At 43.2% G+C, this 17,723-nt stretch overlaps 1 protein-coding gene across 5 annotated transcripts in view; it reads left to right on the plus strand.

Moving 5' to 3' along the window:
* Window positions 1-1,961: 1,961 nt before the first annotated feature.
* The window catches only part of PBX1 (PBX homeobox 1), a 272,023-nt gene continuing 256,261 nt past the window's right edge, over window positions 1,962-17,723 (plus strand). For 2 of the 5 annotated variants that reach the window (XM_084851041.1, XM_084851044.1), the window contains exons 1-2: window positions 1,962-2,889; window positions 6,490-6,563. In XM_084851041.1, the coding sequence (XP_084707167.1) occupies window positions 2,699-2,889; window positions 6,490-6,563 (265 nt within the window). In that variant the 5' untranslated portion in view covers window positions 1,962-2,698. The remainder of the gene's footprint in view (window positions 2,890-6,489; window positions 6,564-17,723) is intronic. The other 3 variants (XM_084851042.1, XM_084851053.1, XM_084851054.1) reach the window with 3 other exon arrangements.

Genomic DNA, 17,723 nt, shown 5'->3' on the forward strand with positions numbered 1-17,723 from the left:
GTGTCACAAGGTACCATCTTGTCCCCAATGTTGCTTAACATCCATATGAAACCGCTGGGAGCAGTCATTAGGGGAGTTGGAGCTAAATACCATCTGTATGCTGATGACATGCAGCTTTATCTCCCTGTGGCATCTGAATCAGGAGAGGCTATGCAAGTCCTGGATCAGTGTCTAAACTCAGTGATGGGCTGGATGCGGGCCAATAAACTGAAGCTGAATCCTGGCAAGATGGAAGCCCTGTGGGTGAGTGGTTCCCGGGCCCAGGAGATAGGCTCATTGCCTGTTCTGGATGGGGCGGCACTGCCTCTGAAAGATCAGGTTCGTACTTTGGGGGTACTCCTAGATCCATCGGTGTCGCTGGATGCCCAAGTGACCGCTGTGGCTCAGAGTGTCTTTTACCAGCTTCAGCTGGTTTGCCAGTTACGGCCTCTCCTGGACAGGGATAGCTTGGTCACAGTGGTATGGGCACTAGTAACCTCAAGACTGGATTACTGCAATGCGCTCCATGTGGGGCTGCACTTGAGGCTGGTCCGGAAGCTAGTGCAGAACGCAGCAGCTCTGCGGTTGTTGGGAGCTGACCCTTTTCAGCATGTAACTCTTTTGCTGGGGGAGCTGCACTGGCTGCCTATTCGCTACTGGGCCAGGTTCAAGGTATTAGTAATAGTGTACAAAGCCCTAAACAACTTGGGGCCAGGATACCTGAGAGAGCGCCTCCTTCCTTACCAACCTGCCCGGTCACTGAGGTCATCAGAGGGCTTGCTCCTGGTGGTTCCACGTGGACCTATGGCCTGGTTGGAGTCTGCCAGGAAGAGAACCTTCACCATAGTGGCCCCCTTCCTGTGGAATTCCCTCCCTCTGGGGGTCAGGCGGGTTTCCCTAAGTGACCAGCTGCAGTTTATTATGTTCAGAATCTGTTCTTTTAAAAAGTTTTAATTGTTTTAATGATTGGGTTTTATTCTTTTATCTTGCTGTTCACTGCTCTGAAGTCTTTGATGTGGAGTGGTATATAAATATTGTAAATAGATAAAATAAATAAATAAAATGCTGGAAGCCAGTTTTTCAGTCACATAGGAATTTTCTGGTGGCAGGAGGGTGGGGTGGGAGTAGAATAGAAGGGGAGGGAGGTCTGCAGTGCTAGACCTGTATTCCTTACACAGAAATCCATATTATTCATTTATTTTACTATAAAATGTTTATACTGCTTAATATAGTAAAATATCTAAGTGGTTCACAATAATAGTTACAACATCCTGACCTAGAACTGGGGCACCTGTTCCCCCCCCCCCCGAACTTGCAACCTGAGGAAAATTACTGTTTGAGTGGAGAGCTCTTTTGCAGCATATTAAACACTCTGCAGCCTGAGGCTGTAAGAAATAAGTCTTACTGAATTCAATGGATTGGAAGCTGGTCCCAGCTAAGGGCACACAGGATTGTAGCCACAGATGAAACGATCTGTCACCTGTGCACAATTATTGGGGAGAGACCCCATTGGGATGTGCCGTCCAGTCCTGTGCATGCTAACAGAAAAGTAAGCTCCACGAACTTGACTAGGGCTTATTCCCAACTCAGCGTGTTTAAGATCACAACAACACTTGCAGTCAGTGGGTGTCTTCGATTTCCTTTTTGTTCAGCTCCGCGCATATTTTAGGTGCTTCAGAAATAGCGGATCACCCATGACGGAGCACGCGCGGGATCGGGCCACACGACTGGGGCATTCGCCTTGCGGGTGTTGCGCGGCGTGCCCGGCTGCCCTCGTCCCGCAGCTGCCCACGGGGCCGGGGGCGAGCAGGCGCCGCTCCCCCCAGCCCGGCTTGCCTCTTTAAGACCCGGCGCCTCCCGCGCTGCCCACCTCTGAACCCGGAGAGTGACAGGCAGCCGCCCGGGCGGGGGCGATGCTGGAGCGGGGGAGGAGGGGCCGGCGGCGGCCAATCAGGGCGGCGGGGCGCCCGCTCGGCGCTCTCCTCGGCGCCCCTCCCCGCCGCCTCCTTCCTGGCTGAGCCTTTTCTGTGTCAGTTTCAGGAGTCCTGAGCCTGAGCCGGAGACAAAAGCGGGAGGCTGGGAGGGGGTCGCCGGAGTTCGCCGAGGCGCAGCGCGGAGGGGCGGCTGCCTGGCTCGGCCGGGAGACGCGGAGCTGGGCTGCGCCGTCGCCTCGCGCGGCGCGGAGCCCTCTTCGGACAGCAGCCGGCCAGCCAGCGAGAGGGGCGGCCGGGCGGGCTGAGGGAAAGTTTGCTTGGCTCGCCCCTCTCCGCCTTCCCTCTCGACCGAGGCAGACTTGTGCCACAGAAAGGAGGATCAAGCGGCAGCGCTCCCGACGCCGGTCGCCCCCAGCGCGGCTCTGGGGGCCACGACAAAAGCGAGAGGCGAGACCCTGGCTGGGGCGGCGCGGGAGCGAGCCCGATCCGGCTCCTCGCCTTGATCCTGGCCGAGTGCGCCCAGGGGAAGCGGGTTTTCCTTGCCTTCGGGAGCCGGGAGCCTCCTTGCAAGAATTCCGAGGGTGTTTCCTCTTCCCCCACCACCCGGAAGGTTTTTTTTTTTTTTTTGCATCGTCAAAGGATAATATTATTTTTTAAAATCCGGAGAAGAAAGAAAAGGAGGGAAGCCAAACAAGGCAGTTGGTTCCTCGTCCCCAAGAAGCGCGCCCCCGAAAGAGCAAGCGAAGGGGGAAGGAAGGGGCAGCCCTCCGCGCCCAGCCTTGCCGATGGATGATCAGCCCAGGCTGATGCATTCCCACGCCGGGGTGGGGATGGCCGGGCACCCCGGCCTGTCCCAACACATGCAGGACGGAGCCGGGGGCACAGAAGGCGAGGGGGGACGGAAACAAGACATTGGGGACATTTTACAGCAGATCATGACTATCACCGATCAGAGTTTAGACGAGGCGCAGGCCAGGTGAGCCCTTCCTCCTTCCTGCGCTATGGAGATGATGATAACACTTGTGTGTTTCTTCCTTTAACTGCAAGATCCTGATCCAATAAACCCCTGGCTCACCGTTGTATTTTCTGTGGTTCCATTAATATGCAAGAAAGAAAGCTCTAAAGAAAATAATATCCTGACTGGATGTCTTCTATATTAGTAGAATAGAATAGAATAGCATTTTTAAGTGTATGTATGTTTGTGCATTTGTCTCTGTGTATGGAGAGAGTGGGGAGGGAGAAATTGCTGGAGAGAAATAGCCGATGCTCTTGTAATCTCCTTTTGCCAAGTTAGGTAGGGCGGAATGGCTAAGTTGGCTGGTTTGTTTGCTTTTGGAGCTGCGCCTTCCCATGTGCGTTTGTGGCAGCTCAAGAGCTGAAAAGCTCAAATACCTGCTTACATTTGTTGGATCAAAAGACTGAAATCCTGTCATTCTTCTTCTAGCTGACCATTGGAATACTTGAAGTATTGTGTTTTAGATACAAGTGCCCTCTGCACCCATCTACTGTCTAATTGAATAAAACAGGTTACTTTATCAGCAGTTATTCCAAAAAATATATGTTGAGTGGCTTTAAACTTTTTTAAAATTAGGCTAGCTGTGAGACATGCTGGTGGCCTGATTACTATTTTAGAAACAGGAAAAAGAAATCCATTAAAGATCTTGTTTGCTCTTTTGGAAACCTGGTTACTCCAGGTTCATTGCTACTGCAGCTATGTAGCCACAGTCCCAGAAAGTTAAGTGCACTTAATCCCATTGAATTGGTGGGATTCAAAGTGCTGGTGTTAACATTCAATGTATTTAATGCTTGTTGGATTGTGTCCCTTTTGTGAAAAAGAACACATTTTTCCATTCCACTCGTATTGGTTGTATTGGTTAATGTTGCTGCTGTATTTAGAACCATGTGCCCATTTGCGTGCATGTGAAGATACAAACAACCCTTTTTTTGTTATTGCTAAAATAATGTTGAGCATATTAATTAAGCACAGAGCCTAGTAGAATCCAGCCACTAAATGTCACTTCACACACAGATTTGCAATGCAGAATGTGCTTTCATGTAGGAAACAGCATGAGACCCATGTGTAGATTGTAATATATATATAATCATGCACAAAGGAACATGTGACAATCTATACAAAGATTTTGTGTTATCCCTAGCAATTATTTTGCAATTGTTCACTTTATCGCACAAGTCACCATGCCAGTTTGTAGCTCACTGAATTTCTTGGAAGGGAAATGTATTTTTTCAATTATCACTGTTATATGCTAGATTCAAAAGACGTATCTAAGATTATATTTTCAATTTGGATGATTTAATGGTAGTGTTAACATTGTGTGCACATGTGTCCATTTTAAAAATGTTTCTTAAAAGAATCAAGCCAGTAAACAGAATCTGATCACTAAAGCAAGCAGGACTCTGCATAACGCACTCGGTATAAATGTACAAAACCATTACCAAAAGTTGAAACGTGAAGGCATGGATTTACAGAAGAGAAGAAGGGAAAATAATAAAAGAAAAAAGTTTGCCCAATGTCCATTAGGATTTTATTACCTGAAGAAAAGCTTTTAGCATTTCACCTGCATTTTGTGTCTTACAGTTTCCACTGGCATTTCTGTTATAAGCTGGAGTAGACTATGCCAGAGTCTATGTGTTACTGGGAAACTACACATCTCACTAGCTTTGCAACAACTAACTTTCTTAGGGATAGTATTGAATTCAAAAGGCAATGCAATCCTATACATGTCTACACAGAAGTAAGCCCTATTGATTTCAATGGGACTTACCCCCAGGTAACAGTGGAGCCTTAAAACCTAGCGTGGTTAGACTGAGAAATGCCGGTTTCAAAAACACTTTTCATAAAACACTTGGACATGATCAAGGATAGCTTTTGTTGGATGGTGCTTCCAAGTACTGCCACAAGACAATGCATAGGGAAGATGCTGCCTCTGAAAGTTTAAGAGTTTGTTTGGTGAAATGTTTTTTTCCACCATGCAAAGTCACTATTAAGTCTACTAATTAAATTAAAAATGAATACAAATGTGAGGATGCTTTCTATAGCCAGTTACTATTTACACACTCCTTTAGTTGCAGTGCTAACAGTTGGTTGTTGTATTTTTTTTTTTTTTAGCAATTCAGCTTTTTAAAAAGAAAAAAAAGCTTCACGTGCATTTCAGCTTTTTCTATCATATTCAGTCCCACAAATTTTAATAAAGGATGTTAGATGTCAGAGTGAGGCTGTGATGATGTGGCTGCAATCCCTCAGTTTTTGTCGTGCACTCATTTTTATACATGGCCAGAAATATTTTGGAGACAGAAGTAGGTTTGTGTGTGGGCACCAGATGCTCACACTGAGGCAGCCCAGCTGTGAGGCAAGGACAGGCAGTCAGCTCAGACAGTGAGTTTTGGGTGCCATTAAGGTCAGCAGAGTGCGAGGCTGACAGATTTGATACACAATGCACAGCCCAATGGGATGTTCTCCTGCGCAAGCCCCATTGGAACGGTTGGGAGCTGTCCAAAGTCTTCCTGAGCCTTGTGAAGGAGAACTCTCTAGTGGGCCTGTTATCCATGTTAATCAGTGGAATGAAGGGTTTCCTAAAATTTTCTGCCCAAGGCACCAAAATGTTCATGGCCTCATGACATGTAATTTTGGTCGAAAAACCCATTCTTCAACAGATACTTGATGAGATTAGAACTTGTGTGCAACACAAGTGACTGCTTGTCTAAGAAATTTATATATATATATATATATATATATGTGTGTGTATGTGTGTTGTTTATTTGGTTGATTAGTTTCATGTGCCCATTCAGGGAAAGAAAGAAACAACCCCTCACCCCCTTTTTGGAATCTCCAAGAAAGCTGAGGACAGGGGCACAGGGAAAGATCCATATAAATTCTAGCTGGATAATAAATAGCAAGATATTTTTGTAATTCTTATTCATGTTTCTGTTTTTTTTAAGCACTCTGATTTTAAGACCTTCAAATAAGCAATTGGAGTAATAGAAGCATAAAATTAATCCCCCCCCCCCCCGCATTACATGTGTGATTTTCCCTAGCAGTGCATCTCTGCATTTCTATATTCTTTAACTCAAGGGCTGAAATTCTATACCTCGGCTTTTCTTATTGAAGGGCTTTTCAAACCTTCTTAATACAGCGGCATCTGCACAATGAATTGGAACACATGGGTGAATAAAAGAGGTGGGAGAGAGGAACACTGAAGTTCCTTACATGGATGAATAAGTTCATCATTAGACTTACGAATGGCTTATACATACTCCTAGTATTGACCTGTTAATAGCTTGGCTGGCAAGCATGGTTTGTGAATGCTGCTGAAATACTGCTGTGAAACAGTTCTCTGCACTGGTGATATTTGCATTGCCATGTGTTAGGCAATCATCAAACTGGTATCCTATTCAATATAAAAGTGTAAACTGTTTTTCACTTGTGCATCATTTTCAGTAACGGTTTAAGCTTTATTATTTTTCCTGCCTAAAGCATCCCATCCTTAAAAAAAATATTAAAGTTCTCTCGCAGTTCTGCAGCATACACTAAATATAATCCTTTTTGGTTTCCTTGCAGAAAGCATGCTTTAAACTGTCACAGAATGAAACCAGCACTTTTTAATGTCTTGTGTGAAATCAAAGAAAAAACAGGTAAGGAGAAATTCTAATTGTCTTACACCCTTTCCCTCTTTGGCTCCCTTTCATGTGTTTCTCAGAGACTGATTTTATTCCAGTATTCTATTTAAAGGAAAAGGAAGCAATTGTTTTATGCTTTCAGCATTACATTGTACTAATGTATAAGTCTCTAAATGGCACAGTGAAATATTCATCATTTGTGTGTGTATGTGTGGGCATGTAATGCAGGGCATGTTTGTTTTAATGTACTGTATGCCTTATTACTGTTTTAAATATTACCTTAATTTAAAAGAATCCAGAAATGGCTTTTTATAATTATAATTTTTAAAAACTTATTAGAAAGTTTTTTTTACTAAGGTTTTAAAAACCATTCTAAATGCATAGTTTCTATGTGGAAAACACTTTGAAAGTCCATAATTGAGCCCAGCTACAAATATGTGCATGTATATTGTTGGCAATTTTAGGGGCCTGTTACCCTATATCAAATGGTGTTTCTTGGTTCCAAAGGTGCTAATGACATGAGAATACTCATTCTGTGTTTCCCACCTCGCAGGCCTCCTGCCATGTGCTAATACACTTATAAAATGTCTCAGGGGGGCATTTAAAATTTAAAAGCAACAATTAAAAATAGCTGTCATCAATCAAGGGTGATCTTAAACAGCAGATGCTCTGAGAAGAGTGTTCGGTGACATTCGGCACTTATTTATTTTCACTTCCAATTTTTTTTTTTTTAATGAGAGGGGGAAATCCTGGCTTATGCTTTTGCAGCTAACACTTAGCTTACAGGAAAAGGCAGTAGCGTAGGCCACTGCCGAGTTTGAGCTAGCGAGTTGGATGCTCAGTTGTAGTGCATTGCAAACTATCTACCACCCCCCACTCTTTTTTTTCCAGCAAGGCTGTAACAGTCAGTAATTCATATCTCAATCATATAAGTAAGGGATATGACATGAATGCAACTGACAACAGATATGATTGCAAACTCACTTGATCTACATTGAAAAGTGATGCATGAAAGGGGAGAGTGGCTTTCAGAAAACCTGAACCTCTGTGCCTTTAAACCCTGTGTGAATATGCTTCATCGTGTGAACAGCTGAGTGAAATGGGATTATTTGACTCCAGCAATCTATATGCGATGACTAAGAAGGTCCTTTGTTAAATCTTGTTTGTGCAGCTTGTAACCTAGACAAAGCACCTAGCATTGGCATTCAAGCCTCTAAAGCCCTTAAGGCTGCAGAGCCGAATGCTGACCTTCTTTAGAAGCCATTCATTATGTGTCTCCTATAATATAAGTAAAGGGGTCTCTATGGTCTTCCTATAGTGTGATGTAATGCAGCTTGGATATGTAAGTTTAATAATAAGAACATCTGAATCTTCTCAGGTTTTATTTTTCTGTTACTCCCTCCACATCTCCCTCCTCTCCGAACACCCCCCCCCCAACAAAACCTCACCTTGTCTTCTATTTTTAAACTCTGTTTAATTTGTTGGGGATTTTTGTTTCTTGTATGGAACAGTCTTTAATTGATTTCTGGCCTGATTTGAAATGAAAATGGTTATGAAGTTGTAGCAGATGGTTAGTGAAAATACAACCTCTTTAGAACCCCCCCCCCCCAGTCTAATATTTGGAGAGGCTGGTATGTGGAAGGAGGTGAGAAAAACTGACTTGTCCTACCAGGTGGCAAATTCCAGTTGTATTATTAGCATGGTCAGTGAGCAGCTTGTTCAGCACTGAGGGCCACATTAGAAATATCGTCAGCTGGAGGGGTTCAACTAATTTGCATATTATTTGCATGTTATTGTTATAACCTCCATATAATTTGAACACAACAGAACCGCTCCTACAGTTGATATGCATCTTACACTTGTTCTGAGACATTTTTGCCTCTGCAGATGGGGAAAACATGAATGGGTTATTGCAAAATAGTGAGATGCTATTACTCTTGGGAATCTTACGTGGTGAAAAATGAGACTGATCTTTCTCTCTGCCTGTTCCTGATACTTTTGCATTTTTGCCATCTTTTCAATATCTGAAATGGGAATGGGAAGCTTGGGCTGGGCGGGATCTTTAATTTTCAGGATTATAAGTATGCTGTACAGACATATTGGAGGGCAGGGCTGCAGACTGATTGTACATTGTAAGTGCCCACCCGTGTGCTATCCCAGTAGGCTGAGTGGGAGTCTGCATACAAAAAGCAAGGCCATATTTTGTTTTCATTTATGCTCATGGCTGTACTGTATATGTGTGTGTGTGTATGTTTTAACCAGGCTTACTCCTATCACCCATATGCTCACAAATGTGCATACACACACCTGTTTCCAAAGCTCTAACAGTTAAGGTAAGATTTACTGGGTTCTGCAGCACTTTGAACATATTCTCAGGAATATTTTAGGTTAATGTTTTATTTAGATGCAGGATCTATCCTACTCAATCACTTAATTAAAAGTATACCTTCTCCTGGCTTCCAGTGTTCTACCCAGTGCAAGAGCATTGAATTGATTGACAGGTACCTGGCCACTTAAAATTTTAGTTTATTAAAATTATTTTCGGCATGGAATTATAATTCCCTTTCAGTGTGCCGTTCTGGTTATGGGTTACCATTTGTACTTTAAATCCAAACTGTCAGGTTAAATAGGTGAATATGATTTATTTGGGGACAGAAATTCCATGAGCTGCTGGTCAGAAAGGAACATGTAATGCAAAAGAACAGCACAACTGATTCCATCAGAACCTTCTTCCGACAAAGACGAAAGGAAGATATAACACAGATCAAAATTTCACTCTGCTGAAATGGTTTGAGGCGTGTGGTGTGTGTGTTTATCTCTTCTCACTCCTAGTGTTCTGAAATAGGCATTCACTTTTCCACTATATGATTTAAGTGACTCCAGAGTCTGCTGGAGACTTTACCACCATCCTTTGCAACAGTGTGGCTAATATTTCACTGTGTTAACATTGCTGGAACAAACCCAAAGTGTCTATAAAGTTTTAAGAAAAAGGGGTTGTCTTTACTGGCCAAGGAGTTTCTCCTTGTCTGCTGACATTTCAATTTATTTTAAAGGATTTATGGATACGTTTTATGTCGACTTGGGTGTTGGAGATCATGGATGTAGTTGTTTGACATCTAAACCTGTTTATTTAAAAAAAAAACATAAACAGCAAGCCTTAATTTTGAGAGCAAATTTTATTTACAGGAATTTCATTGCTCCATCTTGTTTGTCTGGATTGAACTTATACTTCTTGGGTGGAGAGGGAATTGTGATTAATTGACTATTTAGTATTTTACTACTGAATAAGAAAATAAATCTGATAGTTTTCACAATTATTAGAATTTTAACACAGGAGTTGCTTTGGGGAGCATGGTGTGTGTGTGTGTGTGTCTGTGTGATATGCTTTAAAGTGAACTACCCTTGTCTGCATGGCCAGCAGACTTTTTAAATAGGAAGGAGAGTTGGTGTCCTCTGATGGCAAATTGGAAAATATCTGCAGATCAAAGGTACCTTCTATCTTTCAGCAGGAGCTTTTCCTTTTGAGTAGAGAGAAAGCTGGCAAACACAGGATCATTAGCCTTCATTTCTTCTAGTGAACACTTTCTATGATTCCATTTTGCTGTGTATGTGTGTAAAATCTGTCTAAAACTTCCAAAAGGAAGACAATTAGAACTGAATTGTTGCAGTGCAAAGTTATATTAACCAAAGGAAAACAAATGTAAAGTTTTGACTTTTGAGGCATTGAGTTTTGAGTTTACAACTTCAGGAGCTCTGAAGATAAACTTGAGTTTTGAAATCCTGAATGCATCTACAAATCTGCCCCTTTTTTGAGTGATGGGGTTGGGGGACAGACCAAATTCACTTAATTCACCTCTGCCCCAATTTGAACGGTTCAGTTGTATGAAATGTATGCAAGTTTCCAGTATTAAAATACTCTTCTCCTATACAGCACAGTAAAATGGACTAAATATAATGTTTATAGGCAGCACTGCCCAGTTCTTTAACTTAAGAAATAGTTTATTTTTCAGATATTAGTACATATTAATGCCTTTATATCTGCTGCAAAACTAACCGAGATTTTTGGAGAAGGAGGGGTTTTGCTTGTTTTTAATATTGTCTGTCTTTTTCTCTTAGCACCCTACCTTATAACATCATTTTTGTTTTTCTTTAAATACCTCAGAATGGATTTAACTTCCAACACCTCTCTTGTTATTTCTGCTGTCACTTAAAAAACAATAATTACATTTTCATTTTTTTTTTAATGTGTTACAAGTCTAGATGTTGTGTAGGGAACCAAATGCTTCCTGGGTACACTCTCTCTGTCTCTGATGTCCAGTCTTGGGCCTGGCAGATTTTTGAACTTCAGTGGTGTTTATATTCTGTTTAAATAAAGTGGTGGCCTCTGCTTATTTTTATAACTAGCTGAAGTTGAGCATCAAAGTCTCACTGTATTTCTATAGGAGCTGTGGAAACAATTCTGCAAACAGCAAGGACTTGTACTGTTGTAGCCTAGAAAGTATTTAAGAATTCTCTGCAGTAGGAGCTGTATCTATCTGGTTCTTTGATCAGTACCTCTAACCTTTTTTTGATTACAGCTTACTTTAAAAAGGAGGAAAGGTGTCCAAGACTTGCAGCCCTACAGCCAAACATTTATGATAGGTCATTTTGACCACTATAATGGAGCAGCATCCAAAACCATGAAGTTAATCTGGTTTGCAGAGAAATATTCTGATGCAAATGTTCGGGATCAGAGTGGCTACACTTTCTGTCCTTCTAGGCCTGTTTTCGTTCAGGGCTCCAAGTTTTGCCAGGTATCACTTGATTAAATTAGTCAGGGCTTGGCCTTATCATAAAACAATTTGAAAGAGTCACTTCAGGCAGCAAATCCCAGATTTCCTGCCTCCAACTCATATGAGTGCCATTAAAAATGTACTGAAGGGGGATGTTTGTGTCATTTTTACTTCAAGTGCAAAAATGTCCAGCACTGAAATTAGGCAACACAGAAACAAAGTGGGTAAAGATGAGAAGTCAAATACACCTTGTATGAAAATGGGACTTGGTAGCCATAACATCTTCTGCTGAGGCCATACTACTCTAAGTGCCTTCCTTGCTGGAAGTGCGTTATGCAGTCTTAAAGGAAAGGGCTTTCTCAGTGGTCGTGCCAGGCTTTAGCATACCCTCTGTAAAGAGCTATGCCTGGCACTTTCTTCGCAATCTCCTTAGTGTCAGGTTGAGACCTTTTTATTTACCCAGGCATCTTAATTTGTATAATCCCTGTCTGCCCTGTAATTTTATCTGTCTTTTATTACTGTATTGTATTAGGTTTTAAATAAGTTGTTATTGTCATGGTTGTACAGCACCCTGGAATCTGTTTTGATGAAGGGTGATATAGAAATGTTTTAAATCAGGTAAAGTAAAATAAAATAAAAACAGACATGTTTAATTAATTATTCCACTGGACTGGATGTTTTTGTTTTGCTTTGAAAATGGGAAAATGCTGGCATGGGTGATAAACTTTGAATTAGTGGCAATGAGTGACAGCAGCATCGAGTGATCCAATCCAAAATTAGGCTTCAGCATAATTTCTGGACGATTACTTAGTTTTTGGAGTGTATTCACTGAGTATGGCAATATGACTGAACAGGCACAACCAAATTTGTATTGTGATAGTGTAGCTTGAGAATATTCAGTCTGAGTTATGAAGGGATAGTGTGATTACTCACAGAGAGCACCACTTCAGCTTTTACTCACATCCACATTACCATGCCACAAAGAGGAGGTAGAGGAACAGTAAGTATGGATTGAGTTGAGACTTGTGTTCATGGGGAAACGGTTGCTTTACAGAGACACTGCAAGCTCAGATATGCTGGTCCTCAATCCCACCCCTCCTGCTGAGTTGTGTGAACCAATAGTAAGTTGTACAATGAGTCTTCATGGGGTTTGGCTCCTGTTCCTTCTCTCCCTGTGGCATGTGCTTCTTCGGATAAGTAAGCCTACTTGCTTTATTGGGAGCTGACCTCTTGGGAGGGAAGAGAGGTGTAAAGGGGCAGGCTTCCTGCCCCTAGGGTATCACAGTGAAGATACGAAACATACACACCATACACTTGTTTTTTGTTCAGATGCATTTGTTCTGCTTGTGCCATTGACTCTGAAGTGCCATTGAGAAGACTTTGGGAAGGAAAGACGCTTCCTTTTTTCCCCTTTTTCCAGTCCTGATGCTGAGTAAACTTGAAAGGAACAACGATGGTTCAGGAATTCTTACCCTGGCTAACCCTCGCTGCCTCCTACTCCATGTTTTCTCAAAGGAACTGAATCAATGAGATCCGACTTCTTTTCTAAATAGCAGCTACCTTGATGTGATAAGAGCCTTCCATTTGGACAGTAGCTATCTCTCTCTCCTTTCCCTGTCTTAGGCCCGGCTGGTTTAATACTTTGCTGGGCATGGGTAGGGAGGGAGGGTTTGGTACGTTGGTCAAAAAACCCAAAGGGTGTATGTTAGCGCCCATGGGGTTCTTTTGCAATTAATTCAAGGTGTTAACAACAGTGGACTTCTCAGACATTGTCTGTCTGAGTCTCCCAAGTATCACTGGTTCAGGATCTAAGGGAAAATCAAGTCCAGGGGCCGACTTTGGCTTTGCTTACTAGCCAGCCTTATTTCTTTGTGGTTGCCACTGGTCCCTGAGTTCTGTCTGTGTATCAGTGGATGGAGGGGCTTGATCTTGTTTCATTTTACATGGTGCTTTTCCAGAAGGTAGAAGCAACTCTACTCTTTCCTACAGTTTCACCCTTCTCCTCTCTCTGACTTTCTCTGTGGTTCACTGAGAACTAGGCAGAAGGGTGTTTCCCACGGGTGAGCAAATTTATAGAGTCCTGGCAAAATCTTTCCAAGATTAGGCCAAGAATCTGAGCTCACTTACCTGTCCAATAAACAGATGCAGATTTTACACAAGGGAGAAGTTTATTGTTTGCTTGAATAGATATAGATATTCCCCTATAGCCATTTATGTTAGAGGGTTGATACATGCGTTTGCATGAAATGTGTATTCCAGGGGTAGGCAACCTGGGGATGTTTTGGACTAGAATTCCCACACCCTTAGCCAGCATGATCAATGGTCAGGGATTATGGGAGTTGGAGTCCAAAATAACTGGAGAACACCTGGCTGCTTATCCCAGGTGTGGTTCTACCCCAAATCTAACTACTGTTGGTCCATTGGCCAAACAGCTTGATACTGTTTTCCAGCAACAGCTTACTTTTAGTTCTAGACATCCTGGCTGGGAGCCTTTGTGTCTGGGATGCCACAGCTCCTGCCCCCCCCCCCCCCCCGCAAGATCTATTTGAGCCTGCAGTCTTTGCCTGTTGATTGTGCAGTTCTCCGCTTGGGGTTCAGCTCTAGTTTTTCTTGCTTGTACAGGAGATTTCCGTTGGTTATTCTGGGGACTTGGAAGGGGAGGAGGACTTTGAGAGTTAAAGTCAGAGCCAAGTTGTGCCAGTATATTGAATTCATACCATTTTAACTGAAATTACAAATTCATAAATAATCAGCAAATAAACTTCAAAAATCTCCGTCAGTTCCCCATCAGAGGAAAAAATGCCTCCATTGTCTCATTGCCTCCATGGCTCCTAATTCCTCTCCCCACCCATTACTGGTCTCACAACTGAAAGCTTTAATTTATTCAGCGTACAGTCTCTTTACTTCACTGCTTTCTGTAATTTATACCTTATACTGCCTGCTGTCTCGAATTATTTAACTCCGTAAGGCATTTAGTGAGAGACTGGGTACAAAATCACTATGTGGAATAAGGCTTGGTTAGACAGTCTGCCTTTCACATTATTAGTCGGATCTTAAAATATAGCCCTAATCAGATACTCCCAAAGGAACAGACGACAAGAAGAATTACATACCAAGGGCCAGTTTGCACAGTTATTTGCTTCTCCATGCAAATAGCCTGTTCTTAGTCACATGTGTGCAAGTGATCGCATGGAGAAACAGGAGCCTGAACCAGGCTGTACATGGTTACAGCCATATAAATTCCCATGACCAGGGCAGTTCCAAAGGATGGATATGGTTGCAGGATGCAAATAGCCCCGGTCACACTTCCATATAATCATGGGCATGTGTGTGAACAAGCGTGTGCCATATTTACTTGCGGCTGCTCACATAGTTTAGGATTATAAAATAATGAGCAGGCCCAGAGATAGTGGAATCCTTTGCAGTTTCTAGGCAGTCATCCATCTGCAACCCCTACAAGAAGCATTTGAGAAATTGCAACAGCATTCAACGGTAGCCTTACTATGAGTTCGTGTGACATGGCCATCTCAAGTGGTGGATGTTGGATGCCATTTATAGCAGTAGAGTTGGAGGCAGTGATCTCTGACCCATGCGTGGGGCATAATCGACTGGGACTTTCTGCACAACCCTCCTTGAAATGAACTACAAGAGAATAAGTCACTGCAGGGATATTTTGGAAATACATTATTTTCAGCGTGACTGTTTGGCCAATTAGCAGGTGTTGAATTGGTGGAAAATGTGAATTATTGGGGGGGGGGAGTAATGCAAAGTGAGGATCATCTCAGGAGTGGGCATGTTTGAGAAATTGTTTTCCTGTAGACAGCATTTGCATTGGGTTTATTATCACCTTTGTGTTGGCTCAGTACTATCTATTAAAAAAGAAAGAGAATGAAATTGTCTCTGTGTGTGTGTGTGTGTGTGTGAGAGAGAGAGAGAGAGAGAGAGAGAGAGAGAAAGAGGGAGGGAGAGAAAGGTGGGCGGGGGGGGGGAGATGCTGCTATCTAGGCCTTTATTGGCATAGGGATGTGTGCAAGTGAATGTCTTGTGCTTTTTGTTCTGACAGGATTGGTTTGGATCCAGCTCCGAAGCTGACATTTGACTTCTGCTAATTTCTTGTCTGTCTTCTTTCTCATTCTGTGAGTTCTTGAGCAAATACCCCTCCTGAGACATCCAGGGAGGATTAAGAAAGGGTGTATCCACCAAAGCTTTCTCCCCTTCCTACCCTAGCTGCTCCTTGCTATTTGCAGAGCCTCTGTTCTGATTTTACTCAACATTTCCCGAGGTGGCTGGAATTTGCTTTCTGCCTGTTTGGGCCATTCTCTAACATTTGCACACCTGGAGTGCCTTAAGCTTTACACACAGGACAACAAAATGGAGCCCCACAGCTTTCTTCCACCTCCTCACCTTGGGTGTCATGATGGGAGGAGCAAGCTGAATTCCTTGTGCAACTATGGACCGTTGTAGACTGTAAAACCTCCTTCTTGAACTAAAAACTACAAGAAAGATTTGAGAAGGCCTGCATTGGAGATGAAGATGGAATTGAGTGCAGAATATTCTGTTCGTGGGCAGGAGGTTGACTAGATAGATGTATCAGTTTGGCATCTTCTGTCATGGATTGTGTGTGTGTGTGTGTGTGTGTGTGTGTGTGTGCGCGCGCAGTTTTTATTGGGAGCAAAGGGATTTCCTTCCGAACTTGGCATGGATTGGCTCTGGATACCCACTGCAAACACATTTTGGGCTTATGGCACTTGATAACATTTTCTTCTACTCAATGGACATCATCTTACTTACTTTTTATCCAGGGCTGGCCTTAGGGCGCCAAGCTGAGCTCAGTGCAAAGGGATTTCAAAGCATGTTGATGTTCTGCATAACATCGAAGAATTGCATTTCTAGTTTCTACACATCTTCCAGGGAGGATGTCCACCCAGAACATTGGTCAGGCAGGCTTATGCCAAATAGCCCTGCCCTGCAAAGCTGACCACAGCAGGGTGGGGTGGAGCACCAAAGGGTCTCCTTGCCCGGGGCGCTATTTATCCTAGGGCTGGCCCTGTTTTTATCTTTTAGAATCCATACCCACAGTGCAGTGTTCTGTATTCTCACTTTGGCACTGTAGGTTACTGCACAGCTGGGAGCATGGAATGTCCGTGGACTAGGCTTGGTACCCTTCCTCCTGAGATCTCTTCATGCTCCCTGGGAAGCCAGCCAGGCAGATTATCCAGACCAGTGAGGGGCTGGTCAGTGCAAGCCTAATCACCTTTGCCATGTCTGCTGCAGAGACGAAATGCAGTGAAGTCACCCGCACATGCAGTTTCCCCCAGATGCAAACCTTTATTTCCTGGGACCAACTTGGCAATGAGTGTTTATCCCAAGCTGTCCATGTAGGCAAATCTAAATGTGCTGACTGCCTATTGAGGCTGGTTTTAAAACAGGAAGAATAACTAGCCAAGTGTAAACTATATTGTGCCATATATGTTTAGCAGTAGCTCTCCATTGAGAATGCACAAGGAAACACCAAGCCAAGCAGCTTTTGAATCTGCCAAGACCCATTTGCGACTAGCTGAATATATCTTGCTATAGCCAAAAACACTGCTTTACACTCAGAGAGAATAGGGGGCCTCTTTCCTGCCTCTGGCCTACTCTAGGCTTCAGTAAGGAGATTTTAAACTCTCCATACACATATAACCTGCAGAAACATCCAGTCTCAAATTCAGAGTGTACCACATGAATGAAGGTGATCTGAGATGCTCAGATCAGATTTTAGTTCTGAATTTGCAGTATTAATGAACTGCTTTTACATATTTCCAGTACTGGAGTTTGAGATCATCCGTCAGAGCAGGAATATTTAGAGGTTCTGGCTCTGAACCTCCTCTGTGATCACTGTTGTTGGGTGCTTTGGGGCACTGTGATCACAACCTGCTGTGATTCCTAATACAGTCTCCCAATGCCTGCCATCCAACAGTCTGCATTCTCCGCTCTGAAAAAGGGACCGCTTGCATATCCAGAACAAAGGCTCCTGGCATTATGTGGGAGAGAGATGTCCTTTGCCTTATCTTGAACCCAGTCATGCAGATTTGCCAGACTCCTCTGGAAGGAGGAGATTCCAGGCAATTAAGAACCACCTTCCCTTGCTCCTCAAATTGAACATGGTTGCTCCCCCCCCCACCACCTTTGAGCTGTGGGAGGAGGGAGGGGAAACTAAGAAAGAACAAATGAGAACCATATAAAGACAAAGAGAATCTGGCTGTAAGAAAAGAGCTAGACAACCTCTCACTGGAAGGGGGAAGTTTGCTGTGGGGGAGAACCTGCAATGGCTGTAATTGAGCCCTTTCTCAGATCTTATGCAACAATACATACAAACGTTTATCACAGCTTTTGGCCGTCTCTCCTCCCTTGTCTTCTTGCT

Source organism: Heloderma suspectum, chromosome 4 (assembly GCF_057233095.1).
Source record: "Heloderma suspectum isolate Gila_16-S chromosome 4, 16-S_ref, whole genome shotgun sequence".
Taxonomy (NCBI): domain Eukaryota; kingdom Metazoa; phylum Chordata; class Lepidosauria; order Squamata; family Helodermatidae; genus Heloderma; species Heloderma suspectum.